The 15,543-nt window shown below is 46.1% G+C and overlaps 2 protein-coding genes and 1 long non-coding RNA gene across 6 annotated transcripts; 2 read left to right on the forward strand and 1 right to left on the reverse strand.

Moving 5' to 3' along the window:
• The first annotated feature begins 1,013 nt into the window (after positions 1-1,013).
• Positions 1,014-7,138, forward strand: LOC112939348 (uncharacterized). Its single transcript, XR_010741955.1, has 2 exons — positions 1,014-2,025; positions 6,595-7,138. It is a non-coding gene; the product is annotated as an uncharacterized lncRNA (long non-coding RNA).
• LOC4340420 (uncharacterized) lies at positions 3,219-4,292 on the forward strand. The gene has a single exon (XM_015788852.3). The coding sequence runs from the start codon at positions 3,409-3,411 to the stop codon at positions 4,021-4,023; it is 615 nt and encodes a 204-aa protein (XP_015644338.1). The 5' UTR covers positions 3,219-3,408; the 3' UTR covers positions 4,024-4,292.
• On the reverse strand, positions 3,870-12,760 carry LOC4340421 (uncharacterized). 4 transcript variants are annotated; one of them, XM_066311526.1, is made up of 11 exons: positions 12,548-12,760; positions 12,227-12,276; positions 11,785-11,893; positions 10,818-11,694; positions 10,599-10,748; positions 10,376-10,433; positions 8,435-9,301; positions 8,166-8,353; positions 6,943-6,999; positions 6,731-6,860; positions 3,870-6,641 (listed from the first exon to the last, which is right to left on the reverse strand). In XM_066311526.1, exons 4-7 carry the CDS (start codon positions 11,046-11,048, stop codon positions 9,255-9,257), a joined length of 486 nt encoding a protein of 161 aa, XP_066167623.1. In that variant the 5' UTR covers positions 11,049-11,694; positions 11,785-11,893; positions 12,227-12,276; positions 12,548-12,760; the 3' UTR covers positions 3,870-6,641; positions 6,731-6,860; positions 6,943-6,999; positions 8,166-8,353; positions 8,435-9,254. The 4 variants fall into 4 exon arrangements, with proteins under 4 accessions (XP_066167623.1, XP_066167622.1, XP_015644336.1 ...); XM_066311525.1 differs by having other exon boundaries at positions 6,731-6,999; XM_015788850.2 differs by lacking the exons at positions 3,870-6,641; positions 6,731-6,860; positions 6,943-6,999; positions 8,166-8,353; positions 8,435-9,301 and having other exon boundaries at positions 9,946-10,433; positions 10,599-11,694.
• Positions 12,761-15,543: the final 2,783 nt, after the last annotated feature.

A 15,543-nucleotide genomic window follows, 5' to 3' on the forward strand; every position in this document is an offset into this window, starting at 1 on the left:
CACAACAATCTCATATCCAATCAAATACATCACACAACAATCTCAGATTCTTCAAAAAAGAAAAAAGAAAAAAAGAAAGCCGCTGCCTCGCAGCGCGCCGCCGCACCGCGCGCCGGCCGGCCGGCCCACCGCGCCCCGCTGCCCGCGCCGGCCGGCCCTCCGCGCCCCGCCACCCTCACGCCGGCCTGGCAGTAGAGAGAAGGAGAGGAATAGAGATAAGGAGAATAATAGATAAGGTTGAGGAGAGGAGTTAAAAAGGAGAGGAGGAGATAAGGTTGAGGAGAGGACGAGAGACGAGTTAAAGGAGAGGAGGAGATACCTCGATCCGATCGCGCACGCCTCTCCGATCTCCGCGTCGATCTTTTTCCCGGTTGGTATTACCAACCGGGACTATAAATAGATCTTTAGTCCCGGTTGGTGAGTAGAGCGTATGGCGATCTTTTTTTCCGATTGGTGTTATCAACCGGGACTACAAATATATCTTTAGTCCCGGTTGGTAACACCAACCGGTACTAAAGTTTGAAAAGTACCCTGTAGCTTTTAAACCAGGTGTTTTTAGTCCCTGTTTTTAATACAACCGGGACTATTTGTGAAATCTGGTCGACCCACCAAATATGGTTTCTTCACTAGTGTTTAATGGGATGACTCTCTGTAATAGCTGCACCATTTCTATAATAGAAATGGAGGGCTTTGCCCCTTTGCTTAAAAGAAAAACAACATCATACAAATAAACACGGAAGGAGTACTAGCTTTTACAAACTTCTTGAAAAACGTAAGATTCTCAATTCTCAAAACACGAGAATAAATAAAACACCTGATTTAAAATATTATGGTCCTTGGATTCTAAAAGAATGAAAACCATAGGAGAACTACGTACATAGAAAACAGTTTGAGTGAAGCACAAGAAAATCACGGAATTTGGAAGAGAGGTAGACAAAAAATCCCAAGAGGTTACAGCACATGCTAAGAATTCTCCAAAATTTTCATGATACATGCCAATCTATATATAGGAATTTTTAAAGGAATTTTAGGAACTCAATTCTTTATCTTGTAGGAATTTTTTTCTATAGGATTTTAAATCCTTTGAAATTTCTGTATTTTTTCCCCCGAAGGAATCCTAAAGTTCATCTGGTTGGTTACAGTAGTCCTCACTCACAAGATGATTTGATGCGGAGACCGTGTCGCAAATTGACCACTGCACGGCCGCGCCGCCCTGATCCGGTCAGAGAGCTCTTCGCGCTGAGGAGTGAGGACGACTTTGACAGCGTCCATCGCCGCGACGCCGCCTCTTTCGTGTTAGTTTTGTTCTTTTTCCCCCCATTGATGTACGGAGTAGGCCCTTCAAAAGTTGCAGATTCTCCTTTTCGTTTGGGTTCGTATGCTCACATGGTGATTGGACACCACCACCGTTTTTTGTCAAGTGAGAAAGTGAGATGAGCAGAGCAAAATGAGTTTTTGGCGAAACCTTCTTCCGTTTGAACGTCCCCCTGATGCTTGATTGTCCCTTGCCAAGAACTGCTCCTAGTGCGATGACATGTGACATGTCTGCCTGTAAAACTCCAGTGAAACTCCGTGTGTTTCACCCAGATGAGTTTGTTCTAGGTTCCAAACTTAACAAACGAACTTTAGCTGCCTGTCTGTAAGCTAAAGTGAACTAGTACGATGCTACTACTTGGATCTCTGAAAAAATACACATGCTTTGTCATACTATATGTCTTCTGAGCTGTCTGCGTCCTAGGTGGTGCCATGGTGCAGTGGGGTGTGCTTGTGGTGGGGAAAGATGGCTGCCGCTCTCGTCCTGACCATTTGCTTTACTAAATACCTTAATCTAGGAGGAGAGACCACTTCTTCAGGTCAACCACTGGCTGCTGCTCAATCGAGCTTTCCCCTAGCTCTCGCCTCTCCATGTTCCGGGGTCGCCAATCTGCGAGCTCGGTTGCAGATTTGGAGCCGGTTTCCATGGCCGGAGCTATAGCTGAGCTGACCGTGCGTGCCCTGCAGCCGTTACGTGTGCAGACATTTCAGGTCAGTGCAGTGCCCTTTCTCTGGTCTCTGGATTTCAGTGCTCCTTTCGCTCTGCATCTCCTGCTCGTTTTCTAGTACTTCTACGGTTCTACCTGTGTTAAGATTTGCCTTGCCTTCCTGGCTTTCTGCCATGCGACACGATTCAGCTGGGGAAATGGAGAGTAGTTGCCTTTTAGATCCGGCCAATTGCTCTGATAAAAACGTCAAGTACTCGTACATGGTGCATAGCCCTGATTTAAAACGAGGAATTTGTTGCTGCCGTATGTCTTCTGCGGCAGTGAAATGGAAGAATCTCTCAATCCAGGCGCTCCTTTCTCACGCGAATCATGTAGATGCAATTGATGTGTACGGTGTACCGTGTCATGCGCCTTTCTGCGAAAGAACAGTGACCGGTTCATGGAGTAAAAATCCGTCAGAACAAAGCCAAAATTGACAAGTTGATATTAGTGGATCACAATCACTTTAAGTTAGTTATTTACACCCATCTCTAGTGGTCATACGGGTAGTATTATCTCAGTTAATATGGATGAAAGATAAAAGCTTCTCGAAACGAACCCCTAAATGTAGTGAGGCCAATTACCCAACATATAAAGGGGAGCGTCAATGTATTGGGAAGAAATAACAACTTTATGTACTGTTGTATTGCTGTGGAGTCATTTCTCGGAGCATCAATTGATTTTTCCACACGTGGAGAAAAAAACAAGCCACAACCAAAGTAAAAAGAGCCTGTATACTCTATATATATAAAAAAAAAACAGGTGTGCCTATATATATATATATGTGTAAAAAGAGCACATTCCATCTTCTAGGACTCTGCCTCTGTGTACTCTCAGGATTTGTTTTTTTTTTTTAACGAAGGGTGTACATCTGAGTAATAAGCTTATGTTCTACAGTAGAAAAAGACTCAATTAAATCTCCAAAATTAACTGTTACTGTCAAATTTTGCTTAAATCTAATAAGTGGATGGATACTACAAAAGTGTTGGTCAAAGATAGCATAACCTTATCATGGTTGCCATGCAATAATAGTAGTATTCCATAAAAAAATTAGAAAAATAAAGCCACTGCCTGAAAATGCAGCCGACCTGCTGGCTGCAGTGCAATGTTGCACGGCACCCCACCCAACGACGGAACAACCCGTCCCTTTCAATTCCTCTGGCTTTAACTTGAGAGAGGATTTTTGCCGCAATATTTGCCTCCAGGCCGCGGATGCCTTATTGCCGCTCGCGATTTCTTCTTGTGCTTTTTGTGGGAGACCCTTCACTTTAAATTTCTTCTTCCTTCCTCCGCGAACCTTACCCCGATCCAAACCGTTCTCCACTCGTGCAACCCCGCACCTCTCTAGAATCTTGATCCTCCCAAGCTGCTCAAGTGCTCATCCCCCATGGCGAGCGCCCCCTCGGTCACCGCCTTCTTCGGGCTGCTGGTGTCCATGTACGCCACCGGATTCTTCCCCTACGTCGACCTGCAGTCGGGTGGCGAGAGTTGCTTCGTTCGAGCTCCGCCGCTTGACGCCGCGGTCCACACGATGCTGCTGGCGGCGGCGGCGGCGATGGTTGCCTTCCACACATCCGTCGCACTCATCTACGCCCGTATCGGCGGCGGAGGCGGCGGTGCCGTGGACAGGATGATCCGCCCGCAGGTCGTTTACCTCATCCTGTTCTTGTCTTCCGGCGTGCTTCACGTCTTCTTGGCTCCTCAGCCAGGCGCCATCGACGGCGGCCAAGATTTGCTACCCCTCGCCGTCGCGGTTGTCCACGTGCTCCGTCCAGCTGCTGCAGCGACGACGTTCTTCCTCTCCATGACGCTCATCTACACCCATGTCCGTGCTGTTGGCCGCGGTGAAGGGGGAGCCGGCGCCGCCGCCACCGCCGCCGGGAACGTGCCGATCGCGACGACCACCGTGGAGCTCCTCGCCAAGCTGGTCCTCGCCGCTGCGCTTGTCACGGTCGTTCTTACCCTCACTTCCACCGTCCTTGCTGCCTCCTACGCCGACTGATCGACGAGCTGAGTTTCTTCCTACTGCTGGTAAGCGATTTGAGCCATTTTTCTTGAGTCATCTGTGCTGGTTATGGGATCGACAATGTTCAGACTTGTCCGAGAGTTAGTGTTCATCCTGTGCTGTAACAAGATCGGATTATATGTGCTGCAAGTGTGCTTTTCTGGTCATTTTGTATGTGACCAGCTGCAACTCTTCGATACTTATTAATGGCTTGTGGATTTGATGGACTCGTGTTGTGGTATAGCGCACACTATGTTGCAGTAGCATTATATCGTGTCTGGTTCGTCGCTCCGTTTGCTTAATTTTTGATGGTGATGTGGGTATCTTTCTTTCGTACTTTTCGTGTGTACTAGTTAAGATTTGTGGTCAATGGATGTGTACAATGTGTTCTATATGTAGGGGAAAGTATTTTCATCCCTTAATTAAGAACACACTATCCCTTTATTTTTGCATTTGGCCCACCCAAATGGTTATATTTTTTTTATATAGAAAGAAGATAGGTCATGAAAATCCATCTCCTCTATGTAGAATGTATTTGCTTTTTTTTAAAAAAAATATTATTTTCAGATGTTATCCAAATGGTAGATGCAGCCATGTATGCAGGCATCTTACATTTTTTTTTAATCTGAAGGAAACAATGGCTGTGTTTAGTTCAGCGTAAAGTTTGGATTTTGGTTGAAATTGGAGATGATGTGACTGAAAAATTGTGTGTGTACGACAGATTGATGTGATGGAAAAGGACTAAAGTTTGACACCAAACTTTGGATCTAAACACAGCCAATATATAAGGATTTATGGCATGTGTTAGTTCAGGATTTGTGCCATGGGTGTAAGTTCAGGATGCTTAGCTACGTGCCTATGTATGTAATTCCATTTATCCCTTGCGTACGATTAAGATATAGGTTTGAATGTTTGATCACCTGAGACTCAGACTGAGATCATTGAACATTTCGTGAAAACTGGTTTCACTTCTCCAAACGATGTGCTTTGACAGTCTGATGTCACTAATTTCTCTGTTGGCCACAAAAAATGTTACTCCCTCCGTTTTATAATGTAAGTCATTCTAGCATTTCCCACATTCATATTGATGTTAATGAATCTAGATAGATATATATGTCTAGATTTATTAACATTAATATGAATGTGAAAAATGCTAAAATGACTTATATTATGAAACGGAGGGAGTAGCCTTTAGGAAAATGAGCATGTGCATTGCTAGCAGTTTAGACTCTTTTTTCCCCCAATCTTGGGTTCTTCATACTAGCCACCACGGAAAAATAATGCTTCAGGTTTGCAGAATCTTGACCGCTTGATGTTCTTACCATGTGAGAGGCAACCAGTAATGCTTCAGGTTTGCAGAATCTTGAACATTTGATGTTCTTACTCTGAGATGTTAGAAAGGCGAGCAGAGAATCTGTCTTTCTGAAGATCTTTTGGCTCTCATGATCTATTAGAATGAAATTATTAGGTTGATTACTTGATCGTTTTTACTCCATCAGTTTCTTTCTGTAAGAATAGTTACCAGATCTTATGGGGCTTTAGAGAGTAATACATGTTTTTCATCTAAATCAATGTACAGAGCATTAGCGTTTTCATCTTATATCTCGTCTGATGTCTGGAAAGCACTCATTCCTATGGAAATTAAGCATTTTTTGTGGTTAGAGGTTGGAGAGAAAGAATTCAGTCTACGTTGTTGAGAATTGGATTGGGTAAGATCTTTGTGCTGTATGTGCTTCGCATGATGATGCAGTACATATTCTCTTTAGATTTCCCACTGCCAAATTCAGTTGGTGCATTCGCAGAGATGATTTGAGGTGGATCAAACTACATGAAGCTGTCAATGAATTCCGCTCTTCACACAATGGCTTAGGATGATTCTTGAATGGCATTATGCTGACCCTAATCCTACTCATCGTCTAAGAAATTTGGAAAGAGAGAAATCAGTCATCAATCCAGGCGTCTGTGAAGAGTTGGTTGATCAGATCCACTGAAATGGGTGCTGCCATTTAAGTCCAGATCATCAATCCAAAATCAAGTGTCGTTTTCGATTCCTTCATTTTTTTTTCCTTTTCATTTTTTTATCGGATGTCTCCGAAGAGACCCTTTTTTATTTTTTTGAGACTGCATAGAAAATGTCATTGGTCAGAAGCTACTCGATCCATTGTTCTTCACCATATCCTAGTACCAATCAAATTTGTTCTAGTGTTACAAAATGCTCTAGACATGGTTACTGCGGTCCCCATAATAAGCCAAAACGGCTTATTAGGAAATAAAAATGAATTTGTACGTGAAACTTTTATAAATGTGTTCTTGGTGACTTAAAAGCCAATGTTGTAAAAGAAACTACGTTAAAAATATCTCAAAATTAAGTTTGAAAATTCAAAATTTGGCTTTTTCTTTGGCTGATTAGGCCATCCGATGGAAGCCTACAATGGGTTTGCAAGTTGATGCCAATTGAAATATGATATGCTTTATGAAAGCCATTTTCATCGGATTGTTTGCATTCTCTTGTGAACTTCCAGCGTAATATGCGATGGTCCGAGTCTGACTGTCTTATTGCAAGAGCAGGAAGGGTGAATGCAATGTGTGATTCATACTGCCGAACAGTGTCCTTGCTGAAGAAACAGAGGAATCAAACATCATATACTCCTTCAGTTGTTGCCACAATGCAGCGATATTCTACTGCTCAATAGTAAAATTTTACCTTCTAGCAATTTCTTGGAATGTGCTGGTCATGATGTGAAGTCTGTGTGTCATGGCATGATCAGCAGTTAATTGGCACGAAAAATGGTATATTTGGCCTGCATTTCCCTCATAATTTCGTTTGCAACATCCTGCAGCAAAAAAAGAAAGAAAAAAAGAAAGATGAATTCTGAATGGAACACGAAGAATGTCAGTGTGCTCAGTTCCAATAACCTTCTCCAGCCACTGGCTGCATGTAGTCCCAATAACATCAGGCAACAACCTGGTTACCTGCATCAAGTAAAATCATGTCTGCACATTACTCTATAATTCATATGTACACTCTGAATTCTGTCATTCAGCATCATGGTCTGTAACAGAAAACAATATATTATGATTGAGGAAATTCAGATCCTATCGTTTAGTGGAACTTCAGAGAATGTTTTTGCCGGAATGACCGAAGGAGGTCATTCAATGTAATTAAGATAGGAAGAAAAGGTTACAAGAAAAGTTTTACATCGACAGCTGGCTGTCGAGGAAGGATATGCACCAGAGCACACGCCCCGAACCATGTGCCAACCGCCCAAACACATGCTACAGAGAGGGAAGCCAAGCACCGAACCGGCCATCGCTATGCGAGACCGATCGCCACCGGGCCAACAACACCACCACGACACGAAGACTCTAAAACAACGCCCTCACGAGGGTTGCGACGCCGAAAGACGCCGTCGTCATCCTTGGACAAGGTTTTCACCCAGAGCTCCTTGCCGAGGGAGGAGGGGTACCTCAACAGTGCCCTCAGGAGGGTTACCACGCCCGAAAGCGAAGTCACTGTTGGCCCAAAAAAAATTGGGCTAAGCTTTCGCTCGGAATCCCCTACCGCCGTGGTCCATCGCCCAATCCGAATCCACCATCTAAACATCGGCGGCACATGGCTTCCGCCACACCCGACCGACGCCCCTCCGCCGGCCAGCTTCCAGTCCTGCCAACGACAGGACTACCACCACACCGCACCGACGCCCCGCCATCGGCTGACTTCAACGAACCTCCATCCCTGAGAGCTGGCCCAGGACCCCTCCGATCCACCACCCGCCAGTCTCCTCGCCAAATCTAGCTGAAGGAGAACCCGGGACTGGGTGGCATTGCTTCAGCAACCTAGGCTTCCCCCGCTGACAAGTTGCCGCCTCAATCCAGCCTAGAAACTCCCCACAAAGAAGGGGAGGAGCTCCAGGAAGGGCGAGGGTGCCGACCGGCAACGAGGAAGACGACCCACCGCCGCCAGCTCCCTTTGCACTACCATCTAGACCCGCGCCAACGCGGGAAACGCTGCCGCTCTGGCTCCGGCGCCACCTTTGTCCGGCGCCAACTTCAGAGAATGTCAGCTTTCTAAAGGACTAACAACAGGCAATTCAAACAAGAAAAAATATGCAGTAGAAAAGCATTTGGTAGGTTCTGACCGTGCCCACAGTGGTCATGGTCTTCCAGGAAGTTCAGCAAGGGGTAGAGGCTCTCTTTGTCCTGGAACAACTTGGACGACAAGTGACGGTTAAGGAACTGCACCCATCTCCGATGGACTTGGACATGAACAGGCACGGGAAGGAGGCATTGAAGGGCTCAAAATCAAGCTCGAGAACAACTGTTGGTGCTGTTTAAGAAAAGGAGAGGTTGAATTCAGACTGTTATGTTGCTTCAGTTATAATGTGCATATCGTCTTTCTGGAACTTACTGTCCATCAACAAGCTGTTCCATGAATTCCAAGTACTCAGGAACACTCAGCTCCTCCACAGCCAACTCACTCACATTCACCCAAATGTAGTCCCAGACACCAGACCTTGGCCGCCTGATGGCCAGTGCAACACATGGGGGCAGCACAATGGCTTCCTACATGCAGTCAAGGAAATTAAATTAGAAAAGCTGGTAGATGACTTCGATTTGACTATCGTCGCCATGCTGGAGTAGGCACATTGCCAAATATACTTGGGCAGCACGCAGAACGTCTTCAAATGAAGCACATTTCTCTTTGTCAGCTTCGATCAAGGCATCAATTCATCAAACTCAGCAAGCAACTGGTGATGCTACAGCACTCCCTTTCCCTTGTTAACATACCTGCATAGAGTGATATTTGAGAAATAGAACGAATGCTTCGATCTCACATCCTTCCTGTGGCTGAACTGTGTTGATGGCATTACCATATAGACCAGATTCTTACTGATTCTAGCTAAAAACAATATTTTTAACATCATCCAAGATCCATGACTCATAATCAATATGTTACATCTCATCAAAGATCATTACATACACCATCATAACAATCTCAGGAAAAACTATATAAACCCAAAGGAATGGATCACCTTGTCAGCTAAGAGTCAGTAACATGCTCTCATTTCACTACTCAATTTACTAAGAACTAACCAATTATGCGGATAAAGATCAATAAGAACTCAACCATTTCCAGGAGCAGATTCAAAGGAGATCTTCACCTAGAAAAGACTGCAATCAACTTATTAGGATGAGATGAGAAGGTGGTACCAAGGCGTTCATGGAGACTATGGAGGCAAGCCAGCTTGGCAGCCATGACTCACAACTTCAGGAACTGCAAAGCAAGGTTACAGATTAGCACTTACAAAAACTGAAAGCAGCTATGGTTACACAATAAATCAAGTGAGACAACAATATATAGAACATTTTAAACCAAAGTGCAAGTATCGATCCTTCACCAAACTAAAGGCAAGTAACCTGCACAAGATAGTCAGTTCTTTGACAGTTTCCAGAAAGATAAAATAACCAGCTTTATCAAATGGATTTCTTGGGTTTTAGAGTTTAGCACAACTCAGATCCTAAATCCAAAAGGACAGCAAAAGATGCACAAAGATTTTTCTCAGTTGAAAAACATAACTTCTTTTTTCGCTCGCCATCCACCGACAGGCACAAAGACATTTCTTATAAGCAAAAGATGAAGCAGAACAAGTGATAAGCAAGACATCAACGAACTATGGGGTCAACAAAATTACTGAGGCCAAATGATTTGAACTGCACCAAGTAAATTTTGAAGGATCTTAAATCTATAATCATCGATCCCTCCAAATATGTTCATTGATCTTCTCACCAATCCCTTCAAATTCATGCATTGAGTTAATTTTCTTACGCCATTAACATAATTAAGTAGGTCAAAATATAGCATTTTACAAACAACACATCATTTAATATTAAAAAAAACAAATATCGCATCATTTCCAATTATGGCTATATATTTCTAATCAATTAGACAATTAGCTATCAAAAATGATCCATCAGCTGATAGAGTTATCAAGGATATGGCCTGCGAAAATTACTAATGATCCATGGAATACATGCACACAGCTAACAACAGATCCTTGCACACAGGAATCCTCAAATACATCTCAAGCACACCTCTTCTATACTACAATAACTTATGCCATATAGAGCTTTGTATTTCGTAACATTATCCCATCAAGGTATCTTCTTGTCAATTCCTCAACTTTTAATCTTCCTTCATAATCTATATCTTTCCCTAACATGCCAGCCGCCTCAATAGTCAAAACTTCAAGTATAGAGGCACTTTCCACGACATGTAGCAGAGATTCAAGCTCGCCTGTCGATGCAACAAATCCAGTAATATGCATGTTCTTTAGATAGCCGTATTCACCTTGTGGAAGCCTCCTGATAGGCTGATAATACAAGTGTGACAAAGCATACGAATTGAACTGCAATGAGTGAAAATGGGAATTGATAAGAAGACTTGTATTGCATGGATAATTAATTGACAGATCATCAAAATCTTAGTACTGCATTGCTAACAGCCAGAATGATTAAAGAAGAAATATGGAATAAACGCATTTCCTGCAAATAGGAAAACATATAGTACTCACATGTATTTCTAACTTCTCTATGCAAGGACTGGCCCTGAGAAAAGAGGCCAAAGAGAGGATGTTGCCCGAATCATGATAATATAGACGTAATTTTAGTTGTAAATATTTCAGATGAGAAAACTTGCACGTGTTCTTCAGCAGCGAGGACACCTGAAAAGGTGATAGTAAGAAAGAATTGAGCAAAGAATTGCATATGACTTCAAAGGTGTAGCAACAAACCTCGAGAGGAACATAGACATCCAAACAGAGCGGCTGAACACAAGGAGGCACACTTGGGAGAGTAGTCAGAGGTACATAGGCATCCAAACTGAGGGACTGAACACATGGAAGCATACTTGGGAGTGTAGTAAGAGCATCCTCAAGATGTACAGAGCCAAAAAAATGAAGGCTTGCTTCCTTCAGTACCAGAGCATGCCCAAGATCAATAGGATGTCGCATCCCATCATACATAAAAGCTTTGAGGTTGATGGCATTAAGTTATAACTTGGTTATATCACAGTATGTGACTCGTAAGTATAGAAGGCGCGGCAATGGATGTGTCACCTTTATTTCACCACCAATATGGCATCTAACTAAACTCAACCATTCAATATTAAAGCATTGTGATAACAAATCTTGAAGATCCTTCTGAGTAGATCGTATTAAGTGAAGGTCAAGATTCCTTAGGTTTAGAAAACCACTGAAATGGGGAGGTAGTTCCAAAGATGCAAAGCTAAGCTGAATATGCTGTAGACGGGAGATGCTTCCATTGTCGAAACGCTCAAAGGGAAATCTGTATCGATCAAGAAGACCAACAGGATTGGTTGGCACTAAATCAAAAGCCATTTTTTTTGTCTGTGATGATACAACAAAATCAACCAAACCATTGAGGTGATCAACTAGCTTGCTGTCGAATTCAAACTTCACCTCAAACTCTTCAACAATCTTGCCAGAGTGCTGCTGCAAGATTGCATTAATATTATCCCTGGATACCATAACACCATCGAATCTTAGTTTTGTGCAACAAGTCCACATGTGCCTCCAATTTCTTGACAAAACACTGGTCCTCACAACATCCTTCAGTGGCAATTTTTGAGAAAATTGTGCACAGCAAATCCTGCACAAGAGGGACATGGTAGAAGTTATTTTCGATAAGCTATTTTTTGAAAACAGAAACCTGAAGAAGGTTTCTCGTTTCTAAACACACCTCAGGAAGATCTGCAAACTGAACTTTTGCCCTGCTTTGTTTGAAGGGCTGCTGATGGCATCGCTTCAGCCTTTTTGTTCTACGAATCAGATTGTTCTCCATTCCTGTTCTGCAACAACATAGATGGCCAGATTTAGTAAGGGCGCAGACTGGAAGGGAGGAGAGAGAAAAATCAAGATTAAGAGAAATCCTACTCAAACTTCCTGCCTAGTACCTATTGTAATCATTAATATCCTGCCTAGTACCTATTGACTATTGTAAAAAGATCATAACTCACTGATGTGTTTCAACCTTAGCATTTTCTTTTCAATTTCCCCCTAATCAAATAAAACAATTTCTAGCAAAACAACAACAAAAAAAAAAAGATTGTTCCATATACTGATATGCAGATAGGTTTGGGGGAGAAATCAGAGCATAATTGTGGCTGGCAGAGAGAGATTACCTGCGATCCTCTAGCTGCTCTCCGAGCTGGCAACCGGACTCCTCTGAACTCTGCAGATAAATAAAGCAATCAATCTGCTGCAATCCAACATATATAGTAGGCAAGCAGTGTCCGGAAACAAGGATTGGTTCACCCCGAAACCTAGCCGGAATCGGATCCTATTCTACAGAGATAATCGAATCCTCATCGTTACTCCCAGTATAATCGGAAAGACAAAAAAATTTCACCCGAAAACGAGAGCAACCACAGAGATGTTCCTCTCCTTCCGGGTCTTTCCCTGGTGCAAATAACTGAGAGGGAGAATGAGCCGAGAGATAGTACCTGAGAAGGAGGCTGATGACGCGCGAATCTCCGGACGGACCAAGGTGGCAGGGGTATGAACCGGCGGCGCGGGGGGGGGGGGGGGGGGGGGGGCGGGGGGGGGCGGCGGGCCGTAGGGGGCGGCGGAAGAGTGTACAGTGTGTACTTCACTTGGCGCGACGAGCCGGAGGACGGAGCGCTCAGGGTAGCTGGGTGGGCTCCCTTCTTGTTTTTTTTTTTTTATCTTTTCATCGAAAGAAAATTAACTCGCGATCATTTTCAACATGCACGACTCGGGCTGTAATTTCTTTTCTTGCCCGATTGACGGTGGGGATTTTATTATTACTGGCAAAAAAAAAAGGAAACACTTACATGGGCCAAAACCGACCGGAATTAAGAAAAAAAGAAAAATACTTACTGGTCGAAATTTCGATGAATTTGATCGGAATTTTACCAAAACCGACCGGTTTTCGAGAACTTGTCGGCAAATTCAGGGAATTTGTATTCAAATTTTGATTTATTAAATTTGTTCAGAATTTAACAGTTTTCCACCGGATTTCGCGAAATTCCGAATTCCGCCAGCGCCCGAAACGGAAGGGCTTGTCGGAATCGTAAACCCTGGGCGAAATGTGTCACTACTAGAAAAATCGTTTTTCCAGACGGCCAAAAATAGCTTTTTCATACGGGGAAAGGACCACCGGCACGCAAAGGCCTACGAAAAATAGATGATTTTTGCAGGCGGCTCAGCGGTCCGCCTGTGAAACTCATTTTTCCAGGCGGCATCTATTTTCATAGACGGTAGAACCACCCGCTTGCGAAAATATTTTTAGCGAATAAAATAAAATCCGCCGCCACCACCCCCAACCTGCCAGCGGCTCTGCCGGCCTCCCCCTCTAGCCGATGGCTGCCTACCCTCCCCTCCCCGGATCCAGGCGGTCGTTGCAGTCGCGGTGGTCGTCGTTGTCACTGCCGGGCGCGGAGGAGTAGAGCTGCCAGAGAGCAGAGGGAGGGGAGCCGCACCTCTCCTTCAGCCGCGCCGCCGCCTCCCCTCCCCTCCCCGGATCCAGGTGGTGTCATCGTCGGTGTTGTTGTTGCAGTCGGCGTCGGCGTCGTCGTGGCCGGCCACGGAGGGATAGGAGAGGGAGGGGAGCCACACCTCCCCTCCGGCCGCATTACCGCCGACGCCGTCTTCGGCCACACCGCCGCCTCCGCTCCCCTCCCCTCCCTAGATCAAGGCAGCGTCATCGTCGGCGTCGGCGTCGTCGCGGCTGGCCGCGGAGGGAGAGAAGAGGAAGGGGAGCCGCTCCACCACCGCCGCACCCCCTCCGGCCGCACCGCAGCCTCAGCTCCTCGTCGCCGCCGCCTCCCCTCTCCTCCTAGATCCAGGCGGTGTCATCGTCAGCATTGTTGGCGCAGTCGGCGTCAGCGTCATCGCGACCGGCCGCGGAGGGAGAGTAGAGCTGAGAGAGAGGAGAGGGAGGAGAGCTGCAAAAATAAAGGTGGAAAAATTAATTTTTGCAAGCGGGTGGCGAGCTTCACCCCGGTTTTTATTTTCATTAGCGGCCATTTGACTCCAAAAGTCATACCTGCCATAGAAAAAAAACCTCGCTTATGCGGAAATGCTTTTTTTCTGTGTGTACAGCATCTTTTCTGATCCTCAACGGGTCAACCACAATCAACCTGCCAACATCAGAGAACCACTTTCCAAACCACTGAAAGAGTCGATTTTCAATCTTCTCGGCGTCGTCTTCCCCCACCCGCTTCGCTCACCTGAACTCTTCTTCCCCAACTCCGGCGCCTCCACTCCTTCCCCGTTCCCCGGCTCCCCGCCTCCGGTCCGCCCCCTTCCTCCCCGCCTCAATGGCTCCTCTCCGAAAGAATCCCCTCGATCCCGCACCTAAGAACAGAACGCCCCGGGTGCGGATTCCTCGGGTCTTCAAGAAAGCAGTGGAGGCAGCCGCCGGGGAGCAGAGGACGACAAGACTCACAAGATCGAGGTCGGGGGCGGCGTACGGTCCTCTCGCCTCCAAGGCGTTGGAGGCTCTCCCCGTTCCATTGTTTCCGGAGGGAGTTGCTTCCTTTCTTGGAGCGGAGGCAGCGACCAGCAGCAGCGCCGTCGGCGTCGGGGTCGGCCACGTGGGAGGCGACCACAACAAGATGTTGTGCGGAGGGAAGATGGCGCGACAGGGCGCGGGCATACGGGGCAACATGCAAGATGAGGCGAGCGCCTTCGACGACGTGTCTCAGGCTCAACAAGGCGTGGCCGGCCGGGACATGCCCGCGGGAGCAGGCGTCGAACACCTGCTGTGCATGGCCGCGGGCTTCCGTGACGTTCCTCAAGAACCATGGAGTCTTCAGGCGCAGGCGCAGGCGCCGCAAGAAAGTGCCGGCAACTCGCAAGAAGGCGTCGCCGCCGTGGGCGTGGAAGCGGACGCGGGCGTCCAGCACATGGCGGGCCAGGACGCGAGCGTCAACGACATGCCGGGCGCGCACCGGGGGCTTCCATGACAAGCCGCAAGAATCCGCCGAGGAGGCTGGCGGTGAGCAAGAACGCGTCGCAGTGGGCGGTCCCGCCTGCCATGGCGATCTGATCGTCGAGTCCACGAGTGCGGCCGCGACTGCTGTTGAAGATGGCGTTCAGGCGGCAAAGAACATGTTGGTCACATAATCCATTCTTGAAGTCCTCGCTGCCTTGTTGCCGCCTCCGCCGCCGCCGTTCAGAGTTGTGACTATCAGCGGGCCGGAGGATATTGGCATCATCCTTGGCGCCAGCCAGCGACCGAGCCACTGCGATTCTTGGTGTCGCGAGACATGCCACTGAACATAATCTGCAAGATTTTTTTTTCATTACAAAAGCGAAAAAAGAGCATAACAGGAGACGACCACAACCTCCTCCCACCTAATCTAGGTGCCATCCCCTTATACATAGTCCCTTAACCTGCTCAACACACATTCAAAACGCCATTTCAGCCATTCTACATCTAAGAACTTAACAGTCCATACTTTCCTAATAGCAC

This window comes from Oryza sativa, chromosome 6 (genome assembly GCF_034140825.1).
Source record: "Oryza sativa Japonica Group chromosome 6, ASM3414082v1".
Taxonomy (NCBI): Eukaryota; Viridiplantae; Streptophyta; class Magnoliopsida; order Poales; family Poaceae; genus Oryza; species Oryza sativa.